The sequence below is a fragment of the Linepithema humile genome, chromosome 6, assembly GCF_040581485.1.
Source record: "Linepithema humile isolate Giens D197 chromosome 6, Lhum_UNIL_v1.0, whole genome shotgun sequence".
Taxonomy (NCBI): domain Eukaryota; kingdom Metazoa; phylum Arthropoda; class Insecta; order Hymenoptera; family Formicidae; genus Linepithema; species Linepithema humile.
In genome coordinates, this window is record NC_090133.1 from 9,403,563 (window position 1) to 9,420,853 (window position 17,291).

General features: G+C 37.6%; 2 protein-coding genes across 3 annotated transcripts in view; both read right to left on the reverse strand.

Moving 5' to 3' along the window:
- Positions 1–2,506: 2,506 nt before the first annotated feature.
- On the reverse strand, positions 2,507–4,031 carry LOC137000508 (uncharacterized). Its single transcript, XM_067357311.1, has 4 exons — positions 3,851–4,031; positions 3,653–3,770; positions 3,407–3,492; positions 2,507–3,317 (listed from the first exon to the last, which is right to left on the reverse strand). Exons 1-4 carry the CDS (start codon positions 4,029–4,031, stop codon positions 3,268–3,270), a joined length of 435 nt encoding a protein of 144 aa, XP_067213412.1. The 3' UTR covers positions 2,507–3,267.
- LOC137000507 (rab effector Noc2-like) overlaps positions 3,849–17,291 on the reverse strand; it is a 103,618-nt gene continuing 90,175 nt past the window's right edge. The window contains exons 6-7 of one of the 2 annotated variants that reach the window (XR_010890756.1): positions 4,154–4,222; positions 3,849–4,063 (exon numbers count right to left, since the gene is read on the reverse strand). Coding sequence is in view for 1 of the 2 variants with exons in the window: in XM_067357307.1 (XP_067213408.1) it covers positions 4,211–4,222 (12 nt within the window). In the remaining variant the exon portion in view is untranslated. Of the gene's footprint in view, positions 4,223–17,291 lie in introns of both variants that reach the window. The other variant, XM_067357307.1, reaches the window with a different exon arrangement.

Sequence of the window (17,291 nt, forward strand, 5' to 3'; positions counted from 1 at the left end):
ACGGCACCCTAAGGCCGGCGTCACATAGAACCCGTAATCCGTAATCCGCACCGAAAGTCCGCAAAAGTTACTAGGGATTGCGTCCGTAACGTTACGTGTGTTTTATCTCCTTGTGTCCCATGGAGCCGTAATTCCATGAAATTTCCGTAAAAGTTACTAAAAGTTACTAGTTATTACTAGTAATGCTTTTTTTAATTTTATTTATTTAACTAAATTTGACGATTTAATTAAAATTTTTGTTAAAATTATAATATATTCTGTAGTTTTCTTATGAATAAAATACAAATAAACAATTATAATTTGTTAAATAAAAAATAGTAATACCGTTACGTGTGTATTTACGGCTCCATGGGACACAAGGAGAAAAAACACACGTAACGTTACGAACGCAATCCCTAGTAACTTTTGCGGACTTCCGGTGCGGATTACGGATTACGGGTTCTATGTGACGCCGGCCTAAGGGTGCCGTCACATACAGCCCGTAATCCGTAATCCGCACCGGAAGTCCGCAAAAGTTACTAGGTATTTCGTCCGTAACGTTACGTGTGTTTTTATCTCCTTGTGTCCCATGGAGCCGTAATTCCATGAAATTTCTGTAAAAGTTACTACAAGTTACTAGTTATTGCTAGTAATGCTTTTTTAAATTTTATTTATTTAACTAAATTTAACGATTTAATTAAAACTTTTGTTAAAATTATAATATATTCTGTAGTTTTCTTATGAATAAAATACAAATAAATAATTATAATTTGTTAAATAAAAAATAGTACTACCGTTACAGGCGGGAGCACTGACTTTTGCATAAAGCATAACGCATAAGCATAAGGAAATTGATTGGTCCGTTTCCTTATGCATTTGCTTATGCTTATATATAGACCAATCAATTTCCTTATGCTTATGCGTTATGCTTTATGTAAAAGTCTGTGCTCCGGCCTTACGACTGTATTTACGGCTCCATGGAACACAAGGAGATAAAAACACACGTAACGTTACGGACGAAATACCTAGTAACTTCTGCGGGCTTTCGGTGCGGATTACGGATTACGGGCTGTATGTGACGGCACTCTAACTCTCGCTGGGTCTCTTCCTTTTATACCCAAATTTTTTTATTTTGGAAGGGAGGTATTCCTTCTGAAGGGAACGAATTAAGATTTTAGATCTTTGAGGAAATCTTAGGGTGGAGCAGTGATGCGATCTTTCCCACAGCGGTCCCGGCTCCGCTGCCTCACACAACCTTACAGAAGCGCTCGTCACGTATCCGTGTGAGCTCGGCCGTTCAACCAATGGAAGAGAGCAAACGTCTCCCTTCCACCGAGCCGACATAACAGACGATAAATGCAGGTGTCGTTTAAAATGGGACACCTTGTATTTCTCATTACTCTTGATAGCAAAATATATTTTGTATTTATAGAAAATTATAAAGTAAGTAATTTTCCCAATTCGCCAATATACGCGCAACGCGCAAAAGTACAAGTACAGTGAGTATACAAAATACAGTAAGTATATAGATACAAAAATACAGTGTCAACTACTGTAAATTATTTTAACCTGTAAATAACAGGTGTAAAAAAGTGGTACAATAGGGCTCCAGGCGACGATCCACTTAAAAAAAAATCGAACGCGCCATAAGTGAAACCTCAAAGGTGGTACGGGAGACCACTACTTATTAATAGTACTAATAAAATTACTAATCTTACATCTATTTGACTGCATTTTTAATATGTTACTGTGTTCCTCCACTAATCTTCACAGTACATGTATATGTAGTTACTGCAGTAACTCTTGCTAATATGCAGTAGTTTAAAATAAATAATTAAAAGCTTTGCAGGTGTGTAATCTTTCATGTTGATAAATGTAAAATAGTAAGCATGGCTAAACGAGTAAGGCGAATGGCAAGAATATTAAAAATCTCGTGTTTGAAAACTGTGATTTTGTAACTTTTTTTCTTTTTTCGATATTTATTTTAAGAAAATTATTAGATAATGTTTTTGGCTAAAAGAAATTATTTTATCTTTATTAAAAATATTCGCATATGTTAAATTAGCACTTTGTTGCAACATTGTAAAATAACTTCATTTTTCTATTGACAATAGCAGATCTGTATTATTTCTAAAATTGTTAGTTTAACATATGCGAATATTAATAATAAATAGAAAATATTATTTTTTTGGGCAAAAAAATATTATCTAATGATTTACTATGTTAGAAACAAATGCGGAAAAAAGAAAAGAAAGTTGCACGAAGCAGGTCTCGAACAGGTAATCTCTAATATTCCAGCCACTCGCCTCAGAATTTCTTTTCTGAATCAGAAACGCTTGCTTTTAACATGCAAGTAGCATGCATTTATCGTCTGTTGTGTCGGCTCGGTGGAAGGGAGATGTTCGCTCTCTTCCATTGGTTGAACGGCTGAGCTCACACGGATACGTGACGTAGCGCTTCTGTAAGGTTGGTGAGGCAGCGGAGCCGGGACCGCTGTGGGAAAGATCGCATCACTGGGGTGGAGGAAAGTAATAAAGATAGATTTCCAATAGGAAATCGAACTTAAGGATTAATGTCGGGATAGGCGGAAATGAGACAAGGTACCTGGTGGTGGTATTTAGTATAGACGCTATAAAATTTTATCGGTGCAAACGTGATCGTCCCCGGAAACTCAAAGGACAATTTATCTTATCGGAAATCTCGATTTGTGTCTGAAATAATCTTAGTGAGTTTTATGGTTTTATTTTTATTTGTAAAGGCCAAATTTCCATTAAGATATATATGTATATTTTTTTTTCTCGATAAGATATGTAACGGACAAATTTCCATTGGGGATCTCTTTGAGTTTTACCGACTGATTGTGAGAAAGTTGCGCAAAGAAGAACCGTGTAGGATGTAGGACGTAACAGTACTATCACTTTTTTTTCTTCTTCCTTCATTAAGATTATGAAAAATGACATGTAAAAAAATCATTTAATGCAAACGTTTTAATTAAAAGTATCAAGAAAAATATTAATTCAAACAAATGTTTAAAAAACTTTAAAATATATTTTGAAAAAAGAAAAGAATATCTTATGTATTATATAAAATATTATTCATTAATGTCTTCTTGCATAATTATTTCGTATATTAACTGCAATATTTGTTGCATTATTTTAAACCTAGTCTTTGATGTTAGTTTTTGTAATCTAAATCCTATTAAAGATAAAAAAGAATCCATCTCATTAGGTTCTGGTATCGGAGGAAGAGCTATTTTATCTTCTTTACATATGGCATCTACGACTTTGTCTATTGCACTTGAGGTATCAGTTTGTTTCTTCTTCTTCCTTCATTAAAATCTAAATTATAGAAACGCATTTTTTTCAATTATTTATAATTATTTATAACATAATTATTTATAATAATAATTTCACATGTTTTATTGTACCTTTTTTGATGTATCCTGAATTATTTTCATCATTCGTTAATGATGAGCTTGAATCGACATCACTACTATTTATATTAGACACAGTGCTGTAATGTTATTTATAATTAATGGAACACTTTAATATATAATTCATATAATTACTTAATAAATTTAAATATTTATATTTAAATCTCTATAATATTTATATTTATATTAATATTTATATTTATATCTCTGAGGAAACTCATAGAAAGATAATGAGCCCACTTTTGTACTGTATCCCTCCTAGCAGATCCACTCATTCGTTTTTCTGATTGTATTATTTTACGATATGTATCATGCAATGATTTAAACTTTTTTTGTGCTTTTTCTATACTTATTTTACCTATAAAGAATATAAATTTATTGTTATTTTTGGTATTTTTTGTATTTAGATATTTTTAGAAATTATTTTTTTATACTCACCATTTAATGCCAAAACTATTTCTGCCCATAATCGTTGTTTGATTGTACATCTACGTTGCATCAAAGGTAAAGAATAATCCCACAATGGTGGCCGTTTTTGTACTTCGAGAATTAGTAATTCTTTTTCATCAAAATTTAATTTGATTTCTGAATTATCATTCAGTTTTGAACGTTTAGACATTTGCTTACGTTCTCCAGAAATGTTTCTTTTTTCTTTTTGTGATACATTATTTAAAAAAAAAAATATTTATAAAAACTATTTTTAGAAAGACATTTCTCTATTTAAAAGAATTTTTTACTTACTGATATTGTTATCAAAAGGCTCTTCTACTAATTCCTTATTGCTTCGTCTTATGATAGTTACACCATCATCTAAAAAATATAAAAAAATATTAACATTTCTTTCAATAAATATAAAAAAAGATAAAAATTATGTTATATTAATTATATATTAATTATATATTAAAGTTTTTGATTAATTATAATTACAAACATTGCAGCACGCATGCACACACACATACACACACACACGCGCGCGCGCGCGCACGCACGCACACACATTACCTAAGACAATAAACATTGAAGATAATTCAAACTTATATTTTTAATACACAATAAAAATGACGCAAAAAGCATTCAAACAAATATAGTTAAAACAAATTACAGTAAAAGTAAATTATTTTTCTCAATTAAAAGTAATTAAAAAAAAAATGCTGTTTTATATTTTAAATTCAAGTGAAAGAAAAAAAGAAAAAAAATATTTCTACAAATGGAATAGAAAGAATGATAGATAAAAATACACACCTGCTAATGGCCTGACTTACAAAGGTATTCAAGGTCAAACTGAGAATTTCTCATATATATTAAGTAAAATGACATAGCAGGAATGTGCAGGAATCTAAGAGCAATTTTGTTTATTAATTTCCCAGTAAATGCAGCGATGTAATATATATCATTTTCTTCTATTAGTTGTTGGCTCCGAGAGGTTTTCCCTCTCCTTACGGCTATATGAGTCTTACGCAGTACAGGGAGCGGAAAATTTAAATGATTAGATTTGTTTGGTTATAAAGTTTATAATATATATATATCTCAGATTCATAACATTAAATATTATAAAGTAACCAGTTACATAGTAAGTAACATACATATATGTTTTTATAGTATACATATATAATGTGTATGTAAGACTTAAGTATGTATGTGTGTGTAAGATTTTATTTTGGTTTTACATTGTATTTTTTTATAGTTTTTTTAGCTTGTTATTACTAAATATCATAATATAATTAAGAAAATTATTTGAAAATCAATGCATTATTTATTTTAGTTTTCTTTGGTAAGATCATGTGCGTTTACTTCACGTCCATGTTTTTGTTCCCTTGAAAATCGTAATTTACTCAGCGGAATCATTCACTCGCAGTCTTTTGAAAATGCATTTCTTGAAAATTATAATGCGATGACAATACTACATCTAAAATATTTGTATTAGTACAGAATAATAATATTTACATGTAAATAAATTACATATCAATGATATTTTTCTGATACTTTCTGGTTATATAGCAGAAAATATCAGTTACATGAGCGTTTACTGAGGGTGCGTTCCACTTAACGCTCGCAACGACCGCGACCACGACCACAAAATTGCGCGTTCCACTAGCTCGCAAACGTCGCGAGCAAAAATTTTAGTGGAACGCATTAGACGACCACGGCATCTTCTTCTGATAATTTACTTCTATAACTGTGTCGCTTTTAGTATTGTAAAAAGGAATTATTTGCGACGACATTGTCAAACACTGTCAAACACTACGAACATTCTAGTTTAAAAACACGCGCGAAAATAGCTAAGATCACGACGACCCACGTTTGAACCACGGGCGTCGTGAGTTCGACGCGGTCGCAATCATTGGGCGCATTCAACGAAACAAACCGTTCAGTAGCAATCGAACGTGATTGGCTCTTACTTTTAGAGCCAACAAATTAACAGCGTCATTCAGCGGAAAATCTAGTAACTTTGTCCAACTGTTGAGTCCGCTGAATGCGGTCATTGACGTCATCTATGACGTTTCAAGTGTGACCACAGCGACCGCGGTCGTTAAGTAGAACGAGTTAACGGGTGTTGCGAACGCTGTAGACGTTAAGTAGAACGCACTCTGAGTTGTTCTTAAGCCTTGTGTCCACGATGCTAGAACTCAATCCGAGATCTCGGTCCGAGTCCTCGAACAATAATATTTATACTTGGCTGAATATAGTTAGCGTTGTAATCGAGTTACGATTCTTTACGATGATTTTCTGATCTATGTTATATATTGCCAAGTTGGTTTATAGATATCATCAAGTGATGCACCGCTTGATTTCGAATGTTTTATTTTATTTAGATGGTCCAGATATTGTGATCTTAAATTATTAATTTTTTTTTTGCAATTTCAGTTGTTAGTGGTTGTCCTGTTAATTCTTTGTACTGATTACAGATTATCTGTAAAGCTTGATCTCGTTTCATACGATTATGATAATCAACACTTTTTGTAACATATAAACAAGAATGTTGTTGATATAACATTAATAAAATTTTAACATTTTCCTTATTATCCATTTTTTATTATAAAAAAAGTTTTTTCTGAAAATCAATTTTATATATAATTATACTTTTCTTGAAAAATAATATGTATATATAGGTTATAATATATTTTTAATGTCTAATTTAATCTGCATTAAAACTAATAATAACTACTTATGTAAATCTTATTAATTATTAATCTTATTAATTTATTTTATTTAAGAATTATATTTCTCTTATTTTTTCAATTCTATAATTACTTACTAAAATATTATTTATATTGTTCACAGTATCTCGTATCACTATAAGTATCTTATATTTTGTCTTAACAGATAGTAAAAGAAACTAGTAAAATCTAATAACTCGCAATAACTCGTACCGAAAAATGGGACGCAACGCATTTTTTCGTTCGAGCTTCTTATTCGAGTTTTGCATCCAAGTTCAGTGTGTACATGATCCGAGTTCTAGTAACTTTCCCTCCGTCCGAGATCTCGGACCGAGTTCTAGCATCGTGGACACAAGGCTTTAATAGATTACAGATATTAGATTTTATTTAATAAAATCATTTAACACACTCAATTCCACAGTATTTTATGATTACATTTGTTTAATTTGACCAAACCCCAACCTACCTACATAATTATATTACGTTTTACTTGGACGTTATAACATCTGTATTATGGTTTACACACAATTATTATATTGAAGACATATAATCTTTTACATTAATTAAGTTTTCACACACAATTTCACAGTATTTTATGATTACATTTGTTTAATTTGACCAAACCCTAACCTACATACATAATTATGTTACGTTTTACTTGGACGTTATAACCTCTGTATTACAGTTATACATACAATTATTAAGTTCTTAAATTTATAGACGTGTCTATATTCTGTTCAGCGAGAGAGTACTCCCGGTCTGCGCATAGGAGAAGTATAACGGGCAAAGTGGGGAGAGCGGGCAAAGTGGAAACCTCTGAAAAATGGAATGACTGTAATTGGCCAGTTTTATAAATACAGATGTTATTAAACCCGATTAAGGGTGACGTGTAGACGTAGTCAATGACGTTCCGTTTCGTGCATAGCATCTATACTATACACTAGACCGCTAACTCCCATTCATATTGTACATAAAATTGGTACCCAAAAACCATGTAATATGATGGTCATGCATGCGCAATGCTGATAGAAAAAGAATATGGCGAATATCTGTGCCGATATCTAACCATTGAAATATATACCATACTGGAACGAGCACGCCTTTGTTCTCGACCGGTCAGATGGAGATAGCTGTTCGGACCCGGATCTCTCTATCTAACCAACAGTTTTGGTCACGTGTTCACAGCTACTATTAGTCGAGAGTAGACGAGATAGAAAGAGAAATCCGGTACCGAGTCACTGCCTTGTTTGACCGTTTTGTCGAATGGAGGGGGTAGCCTGTGCTCGTTCCAGTATGGTATATAGTTCAATGTATCTAACTGACCGATACATACACATATAAACATCATACATAGTAGTCATATAGCTCATACATAACATCAATTAAAACGTGACTGCTATCTTATCAACGTTACGCATGCGCGAGAATTTAGTACATAGATTTTGGGGTCATGATTTGACTTGAGTTAGCGGTCTGGTATGGGTGTTTTCCATTTAGTGACGCAAGTCGACACAAGTCGACTCCTAGTACCATTTCTGTTTTCCATTAGGGTCTATCCAGACAAACTTATATAGCTGCATAAACATATGCAAAAACATAAGAAAATTGATTGGTCCATTTCCTTATGCATTTGCTTATGGACCAATCAATTTCCTTATGCATATATTTATGCGACTATGCAGTTTGTCTGGATAGGCCCTTACGTTTGTGTTGCTTTTTGTCGATGACACAAGTCGACTTCGATTGACTCTGCTCAGTTGGTGAGTCTAGCGTGGTTAAATATATGTAATATTCTTATATAGCTGATTGAGCTCGAAAGTTCAAGAAAACATTACGATGCGAATCTTTGACTATGGTTTAGTTTACACCGATTATTTAGTACGCGTACCAAGTACTACATCTGCTTCTCCGATAGGTATAAATCGTTTAGTGTAAAATCTACACCAATCAAAGAGCCACTTTGACTAGAATCAGACAGAAATTCTGAAAATCGCGATATGCAAAATGCATAGACTATGCGGAGAACAAGTTAAACTTGATACAAGCGTTATCATTAACCGAAAAAGAAAAGATCGATTTATCAACAGACGGAGTGAATGATCCGATTAAGGAAAAAGCTTTTCAGTACGTAGATAACGAACATTCCGGACTACTTAGAATACATAAGAAAAATAATCGAAGAAACGACCTTGCCTAAAAAGGCAGCAGACGGACCCTAAACCCTGCCGCCTACTCGCAACCGATAAAAACACCAAAATTCGCTATTCAATAGATACCAGATTCGAAGGATGCGCGAAAAATTTGCGCGCAACTCAAAGGACCAGGAACAGCTGTCGAAGAAAAACAGTGAACTCTCGATGAGCCGTCGTAGTGACTGTGAGACAGTTCAGAGTCGAAAGAACTTGAAGACACGTGTATTTGGCGAATTGTATTAAGAGACTAGAGCTGAATTATTATAAAGTAGAAGTTTGTGAGTATTGTGTAGTAATCTCGATTTATTTATCTGCGCCTCCCGAATCCTTACGCTTACAGTTTAAAATATCAGAAGTAGGATTCGAGCTAGAGTGATTCGTAATTAATCGCAGAAAAACTTGATCGTGCTATTAGGTACGGAGAGCGGCCTTACGTGGACCAATCAAGGGGTGCCGCGCTAGATAGAACAGCGTGGCAAAGATATCGGGCTTTTCGAGCAACCGGTTAACAATAAAGGACTAAGACAAACTAGTTCTGAATCCGGAGGGCTCCAAATACCGAGGGAAGTAAATATGCAAAAGATTGTGCAGGCCGTGGTGCAAGTGATGGGAGAAAGACAGAGAAATCTAGGAAGGCTGCCCCCGGCCACTCGTAGCGGAAGCGCGGTTAGCTCAAGCGGCCAAAACAAAGTTTCGATCAAGGACGTTGCCAACAGACAAGATTCGTCAACGTGCTTCAACTGTAAGCAATCGGGTTACCTATCGAAGGACTATCTGCGGAGCAAGATAACTTGTTATAATTGCGAGCAGGAAGATTATGTTAGTCTTAACTGGCCGAGGAGTTGGGCAGCAGCAACAGCCGGTACGAGTCATGTGATAAACCAGGAAGAAGAGATACCCGAAGATCCAGCATCGTTTTTTGTAGCAACGTTACAGATTAATAAGATGGACTTGCTTGATAAGGACATATCGTGCGTTAAGCTACGTAGTTTAAGTGATGCGAGCATAGAGATAAAAGCGCTCGTGGATACGAAAAGGTTTGCAAGTTTTTAAAAATTTCGTTTATAATAAATTTTTCGCGCCTCCCGAATTCTTACGCTTACAATATGTACACACTGCCGCGTATACGTGTATCTATGTGCTCGGGCTCAAAGTTAATCTGAATTAACTAGTCTTAAGCTCTCCGCGGACGAAAGAGGGAAAGAGGAGTGAAAGGAGTAGCGAGGCGGGACAAAAATCGAGATCAAAGAAATATGCCCTCTGGAGAGAAGAGATCAGCCTTTCTTTCTCTCTTTTTCTCTCGGATGCAGCGGGCTCTGGTTCAACTCTCGAGTCGCATTGGTAGGCGCATCTGAGTTGAAGTGCATTGTCGTATGACGCAATGGAGAACTTCCTTTTCTCTCTTGTTGTCTGTGCGTCTGTCGTGGCGATCAACTCGGCAATTACGCCGACGACGACGTACGCAGCTAGAATTGTGTATCGCTCTACATGCATATCGAATTATTCTGAACCATGCGAACTATTTTTAACAATAAGTAGATTCACATCAATTTGAACGTCGTACACTAAGAAAATTTTTCTTTGTCAAAATGTACATCTATAATTTCCGAGTAGTAAGCTACTAAGAATAAAGTGTTCTCTTTGAAGTTTCGCTATCGAAGCGTGGAAGTATCGTGTTAATTCTGCACATTAACATTTACTTTCTAGTAATTGACTAGAACAAGTCAAACGACACATTTTTGGACAATTCTTTAGAGAAAATTACTTTTTACATTTCTTCAATCTAAAATTTTACGAAAATTTACTTGAATTTTAAGCAATAATTATCTAGTTTTAAATTAGAGCTCTTCCGAGCTCTCGAACTGCAGAAACGTGCCTGCCGATTCGGCGAAATTGTAAATCGCAGCAAGCCATTCAATTTCGACGATTGCTCGCGGCTTCTACTAAAATTGCGGCCAGGCCGCGTACACATTCGTGCGCTTACACGAGCATGCACACAGCTTCGCGCGGATTGCAAAACAATAATTTGCGAGTTCGGAAAGAACAATATTTCGTGCCGATTGTATTAATTTTCTCTCATCACAAGTGAAACGTTATTTGTCACGGCACACGCTTTACTTGCGGGGACTACGTTTCTCATGTTAAATAAATATATATCATTTGTTAATTAATATCCAATTCAAATATAAAAAAATATTTTTGAAGCAAAACAGAGAGAAAAGAAAAAAAGAAAGAGACTGTATATAAACAAAGACAAGTCAAAATAATCAATGATATTTATTACACGTGGAAAAACGCGTTTTTACTCTGTGTCAACCGCACCAAGCTTAGAAGTAAAAATACAAACCCAACTCTCAAAGTGCCCTACTATAAAGGTAAAGAAGAAAACGAGACAGAATACTAAATAGAAAGATTATGTTAGTGTTAGTTAGGAAATTAGAATTGGATGATGTGTTATTATGCGAATGGGCCATAAACAGAGTGACGTATAAGAGAAAGAGGAAACATCGCAACAAAATTTAATAATTATTCAAATATAGTATGCAAATCGAATAATAAGGAGGTTATGTTGGTAAGAGACATAAAGTTTGGATGATGTGTAAGTGCGTGAATGGGCATGATATACGTGTGATAGGCGAAGTGACGTAGTGTTATTGGGAGCTTTCCATCAAGGCATTTAGGCGACACACATCGACACGGTGTCAGACACGGTGCTTTCCAACAATAACACGCCACGGCACGGTTCGACACGGCAGAAGAGCATAGTCGAACACTGAGTCTAGTTCATGGCTGCCAATTTTTGGGATGGTATTCTAGAGAATTTTCATTTTATCCATCTGCAAAATATATTTATACTCATCGCGATCGTAAACAATAATTAATGATGGTTATGTTTGATTTGTACGTACTTTAAATATGTCAATATGTTCTTGGTACGCCAATTTTTCAATTAAATGAACTTACTAGATATCATGGGAAGACATAAGCAGACTCTAGCAGTCTAATTCAGAACTAAACGTATTCCATCAAGTATCCAAGCACGGTGTTTGACTGTGTCACAAAGTGTCGATCTGTGTCTCCTAGATGGAAAGCTCCCATTGTGAGCAGAGGTGATCGCGTTTCCAAATTTCCATACTGTTACCGAATTCAATTTGTGTTACCGATTTTGCGGGCGAATTGTCTCATTACCGCCTTATTAAACAATTACCGCCGTATCGGTTCATGCCGAACTATAATTCTATCTCACACTGCTCATCTTTAACCTTGTCCAACTAATTGTTGAAATATATTATTGTTAAATATCAATTACTGAGTTATCCTTGTGTTCGCCTCTCACTCCGGATTCTCAGCGAAAAATAAAAGAACTGTGCCCCTCTGCCATATACTGAGCGAGGAGCGACCAGACATATTAAGAGAATAATTGAAGTTACCGTTACCGCGGTGCGATTACACGCACCTGGCGCCTATATCCGGATACCGATTTCGTCGAGTTACCGCTGTTACCGAATCGAGCATCTATTGCCGATACCGTGAGTTACCGAATCGTGCATTTATTACCGATATCGCGCAAGTTACCTAGCACCCGAAATACATGGAGTACCGCGAGTTACCGAATCGAGCATTTACTGCCGATACCGCGTAAGTTACCTAACTCCCGAAGAACGTGGAGTATCGCGGGTTACCGATTTCCATTGGGCGTGCTCCCTCGGATCTGGTGTGATTCCAAGACTAGTTCACGTCGCAAAATAAGTCAATCATAAAATCGATTTATTATTTTTAATTCGTGTGCATTAAGCCACGAAGGTCTGCAGTGAGGTAAATAACTCCATAATTAAGTCTACCAATCCATTTAAATCTTCTCTCTAAGAAAAAAAATCAGCTTTGAATTTTGATAAAAATAGCTTCTCGCTTTGTTGCATCAGATACATTACGTTAGAATATATTAAGAGTTGAAAATTCAGCGTGAATGTAGGCCAAAAATAATCTTGCAAAAAGATGTGTATTTTTAAATAATTGCGTATTTGAAGGAAAAAACGGTTTTTCTGTTTTTATTTTACATTATACAAATTTCTTTGTGCATTATATTTCCATTTTATTGCTGAATTTTTTTCGTCGACCCCAGGCGATAAAAAATTACCTTAACTTAATCTTTTAAATACCAAAAACTTTTCTTTCGCCGACCCCGGGCGATGAAAAATTTACCCCAACAAATCCCCTAGGGAACAAAACTTTTTCCTTCGCCGACTCCGAGCGATGAAAAATTTACCCCAACAAATCCCCTAGGGAACGAAAATTTTGTCGCTCTTCTCCTTTTGCAAGAAGGAAGTTTCGAGACCCACAAACAAAGTACAAAAAAGACCGATCCGATACGTGCGTCGAAAGACACCCTTATATATAATTTTTTTTCCAGAGTGCTGCTGCAAGCTCCATCCCAAAGAAAAGATAAAATCATGTTGCCGTCGATCAACGAAAAAATGGAAAACGATGCTACGGAACTTTTGGGTGTGCAAAGTGCGAATTCCACGATAACCAGCGTAAACAGCATCAGTAGTCTTTTGAAGGAGAAACTCCAACTGTCGTTACCACAGGTTCTGCGAAGCAGTGCGAGACGTCAAAATGCTGATTATAGGTAAAAACTTGTTTTTGGGAAAATTTAATATAGAGATAACATAGATGTGGCGGCTCACCGCCACACCGCTGCATTGACGCGGTATAATACGCCGCGGCGCCGCTACGCGCCGCAGGCCTTCTATTAGTTACAAGCTTGCGGACCCACCGCCAGGTTGCGCAGGCGGTGAAGAGCCTTCTCGCGATCAAGCTTCGATCGACGAGATATAAAAGAGCTGCTCCGCAGATCTTTCCTCACTCACTCGCTTCAAGGCGAGCTCTCTCCAGGGCCCTTGAACTGAGTCGTACTCTGCCTCGGCAGAATCTAACCAGAGACACATAGTCTCGCAGTTTTCCTCACGCTGCCTCGCAAGGCGCGTAAAAAGAAAACAGAGTCCCAGCATCGGCCGCACATTTCAACCAAGCGGCCCGCGGATACTCCACTTTCGCCGTCACCTCCTCAGTCTCTAGTTTGGAAATTAATTCCACTAGAGTTCTGCGTCCGGTTGACTCGACCACCAAGGGACACTCTTACACAAGGCGACATCCGAATTCGGAGACCTCTCTCTCCTCGGTACACGGAGCAATCCGCAATTCCAAGAGCCGAGACGGTTGCTACCACCAGCACATCAGAGACTCGTTCCGTAGCAGTACAGACTTCACCGCTCAGAGCCTGCTCAGAGAGCAGTTGTCAGACGGAAGACCACTTCCCGAACGGAGTTCCCCCGACGCCCGGAAAGGGGCTGCAACGAGCTAACTCAATTGAACCGTCCTTTTTAGGACCCGTTCAACACACTAAGACGCGGCCGGTAATTTCTTACCGCGCCCGTCAATTTTTCTTTTGATTCTCGGCCTTACACTCTTGCCGAGAAAGCGCCTCTGGCGCAATCAATCAAATCAAACAAAACTTGTACATTTACTCTACTTCTCTGACGAGGAAAAATAAATTATATTTTTCTAAGAAATTGGTTTCATAATTTCAACCAAGTCGAACACAATCCATTAGGCTATACGCCTATAATAGACATAAATAGATTAACTTCTAATTAACGACAAACCACCACCAAAATCACTTAAACAATTCTCGGCAAGCTAAAAATAATTTGTCGCTCTTCTCCTTCTGACAGAGAAAGTTCCGACGCCCTTACACGACATACAAAAGAGACCGATCCGATACATGCGTCGGAAGACACACTTATACCTGAAAAACCACCCCTAAAATTACTTTGCAGTGACTTGCTATATTTTTTATCAGTGAAACGAACACTTCCTGCAATCATTTTTTATGCATTCATCTTTCAATGACTGAACGTTGCTCGATCAAGGCGAGCTTAATAACATCATGCAGATTTATTTATTATTATTTTAATTAGAATAACAATAGCTGTATACAGATTTCCTTCATAAATAAAAAAGTGGATAAATATAAAACTAGACAAAATAAAAAGAATCTAAAAAAATGACTATTTATCTGTAAATTAGAAACAGATGGCAATTAAAATAATTGAATTTAGAACAAAACATTTGTTACTGCTACATTTTTGTATTAAAGAATTTTAAACGATAATGTTACGAAATCGAAATTTACGCAGATCGAGATTAATCAGTCTTTCAGTCTACGCAGATCGAGATTAATCAGTCTTTTATGTGATCAGTCTTTCAGACAATATCCTTTATGCATTGATAACAACGTATATCCTGTTGGCAATAAGCTAATATCGCCGCTGTTTAAGAGATGACGTAATCTGCATGATGTTATTAATCTTGCCTTGGCCGAGGAACGTTCAGTCATTGACAAACACGCGAAGTGTTCGTTCATTGATAAAAAATACAGCGCACCGCGGGATTTTGGGACAGCGGCGACAACTCATAGCGCCAATAGGCAAGTCGCACCGAACACCAGATCGGTAGCGACGCAAACCTCGTCTCCTCGGGCCTGCTCTGAGAGCAGTTGTCACATTGTAGACCACTTTCCAAAGGAGGTTCCACTAACGCCGGGCAAGGACCTACACCGCGCCCCGTCTGAGGAACCGTCCTTCCTTGGACCAGAACAACACACGGTAATTACCTACCGGACGCGCATATTTTTATTCTGATTCATGAACTTGCACCACACGCCGTGAAAGCGCCTTTTGGCGCAATAACGCTCAAACATAATACTGACTCGTGTACGTAGACGGAATATAATAAAGACTTGTTTATAGCCAACTACTCTTCTCTTTGTATCCTGTAGAGATATCTAGTTTAAAACGACGACTTGGTTTAACGCGCCGCGTCGATATCGGATCTCGAAATACTTCTGGAAAGCCAACGGACAATGCCCTAACAATATTCGTTACTATGGATACTGATACTTCTATCAAACATCGACAACAGATACCTAATAGACATCTATAATGGATTTATAGACGTCATTTATCATAGAGATAATATAAATTTCTAATAGAAATCTATCTAATATCCATCGTAGAGATAGATGTAGTATGGAGTTATGGAGATTATATGGACGTCCATTGGATGTCATGTTCTGTGTGGGACCTTACCGATCTCGCCCGATCCGAGGATCAATCGAAAGCCAACGGCCCAGTTGTCCGGAGAGGGATTTGAGGTTATTTAGCCACCGGAGCGATTGGTAATCGGTGATTACGGTGAATCGATATTCTTCCAGGTAATCCCGCATCCGTCGGATTCCCCAAACGACCGCGAGGCATTCGAGCTTGGTGGCGCTATAATTTTTTTCGGCGGGATTTAGCGTGTTAACGTAGGCGGCTAGCGTAGGTGATGACGCGTTCGCCTTCGTCAAAATTTTGTATAAATACGGCGTTTAGTCCGAACGTGCTAGCGTCGGTCTAAAGGCAAAAGGTTTATGGAAGTCGGAGTACGCGAGAACGGATGCGGAAATTAGAGCGGTCTTGAGGGCCTAAAAGGCATTTTTTTTCTTCGTCCCTCCAGCGAGCATTCTTCCACGTTTATAACCAACAAGACTGTTTTCCTTTCTCGCCAAAACAACGAAAGCAACCCCCATAAACTGGTGACCCCGATGACTGGCAGAGAGAGAGAATGAGCCTCCCGGATAAAGTCGGAGAAATGCCAGGTGCAGAGCCCACACAAGTGGGCAGGGTTTCCGTACGAGTACCACCATTCTGGCCGGAAGAACCGGAACTGGTTTGCACAACTCGAGAGCCAATTCCTGCTAAGCGCAGTCACGGCAGATGCGACAAAATACGCGTACGCAATCTCACAAATAGAGACCAAATACATTCGGAGAATCAAAGATGTAATTACCAACCCACCGGCATACGGAAAATACGACGCCGTAAAGAAGGCATTAATACAACAGTTGAGCGACTTGCAGGAGCACCGCATCCGCCAATTATTAGAACGCGAAGAAATAGGTAACAGAAAGCCGTCGCAGTTCCTGCACCACTACCAAAAGTTCGCGGGGAACGCAGTGCCTGACCAGCTCCTGCGAACATTGTGGTTCGGCCGACTACCGACGCAGATGCAAATCATTCTGGCAACACGCGCTGAGGATTTACTCGAGGAAGTGGCAGATCAAGCAGACTGCGTCCACAAAGTGACGTGTCGAACCGTCGCCACCATTGGCCAATCTACCGAAAGAGAGGAAAAAACACCTAAGCCGACAGGCTCACTGGTGGAACAGATATAGTCACTGATAAATCAGGTGGCTGCTTTAAACACGCAACTGAGCCGACACGAACGCCACAACAAGCAGTATCGCCCGAAGTCACGAAGCCGCACGAGGGCAAACTCTATAACGGAAACTGAGAACAGTTTCTGTTTTTACCACAGGCGTTTCGGCGACAAGGCCAGGCAATGCACAGAACCATGCTCTTACAAGAAGGAGAAAAGCAAGAAACAGGAAAACTGAACGAGCCGGAATTGATGGCGGCAGACAAA

What these genes read in the sequence shown, in the direction of transcription:
- LOC137000508 (XM_067357311.1), bottom strand. Translation starts at nt 4,031, where the DNA reads ATGTCTAAACGTTCAAAACTGAATGATAATTCAGAAATCAAATTAAAT. An exon ending in AATAGTTTTGGCATTAAATG is followed by an intron (nt 3,771 to 3,850) that starts GTGAGTATAAAA and finishes TATTCTTTATAG; the next exon opens with GTAAAATAAGTATAGAAAAA. An exon ending in TTCAGGATACATCAAAAAAG is followed by an intron (nt 3,318 to 3,406) that starts GTACAATAAAAC and finishes TCTATAATTTAG; the next exon opens with ATTTTAATGAAGGAAGAAGA.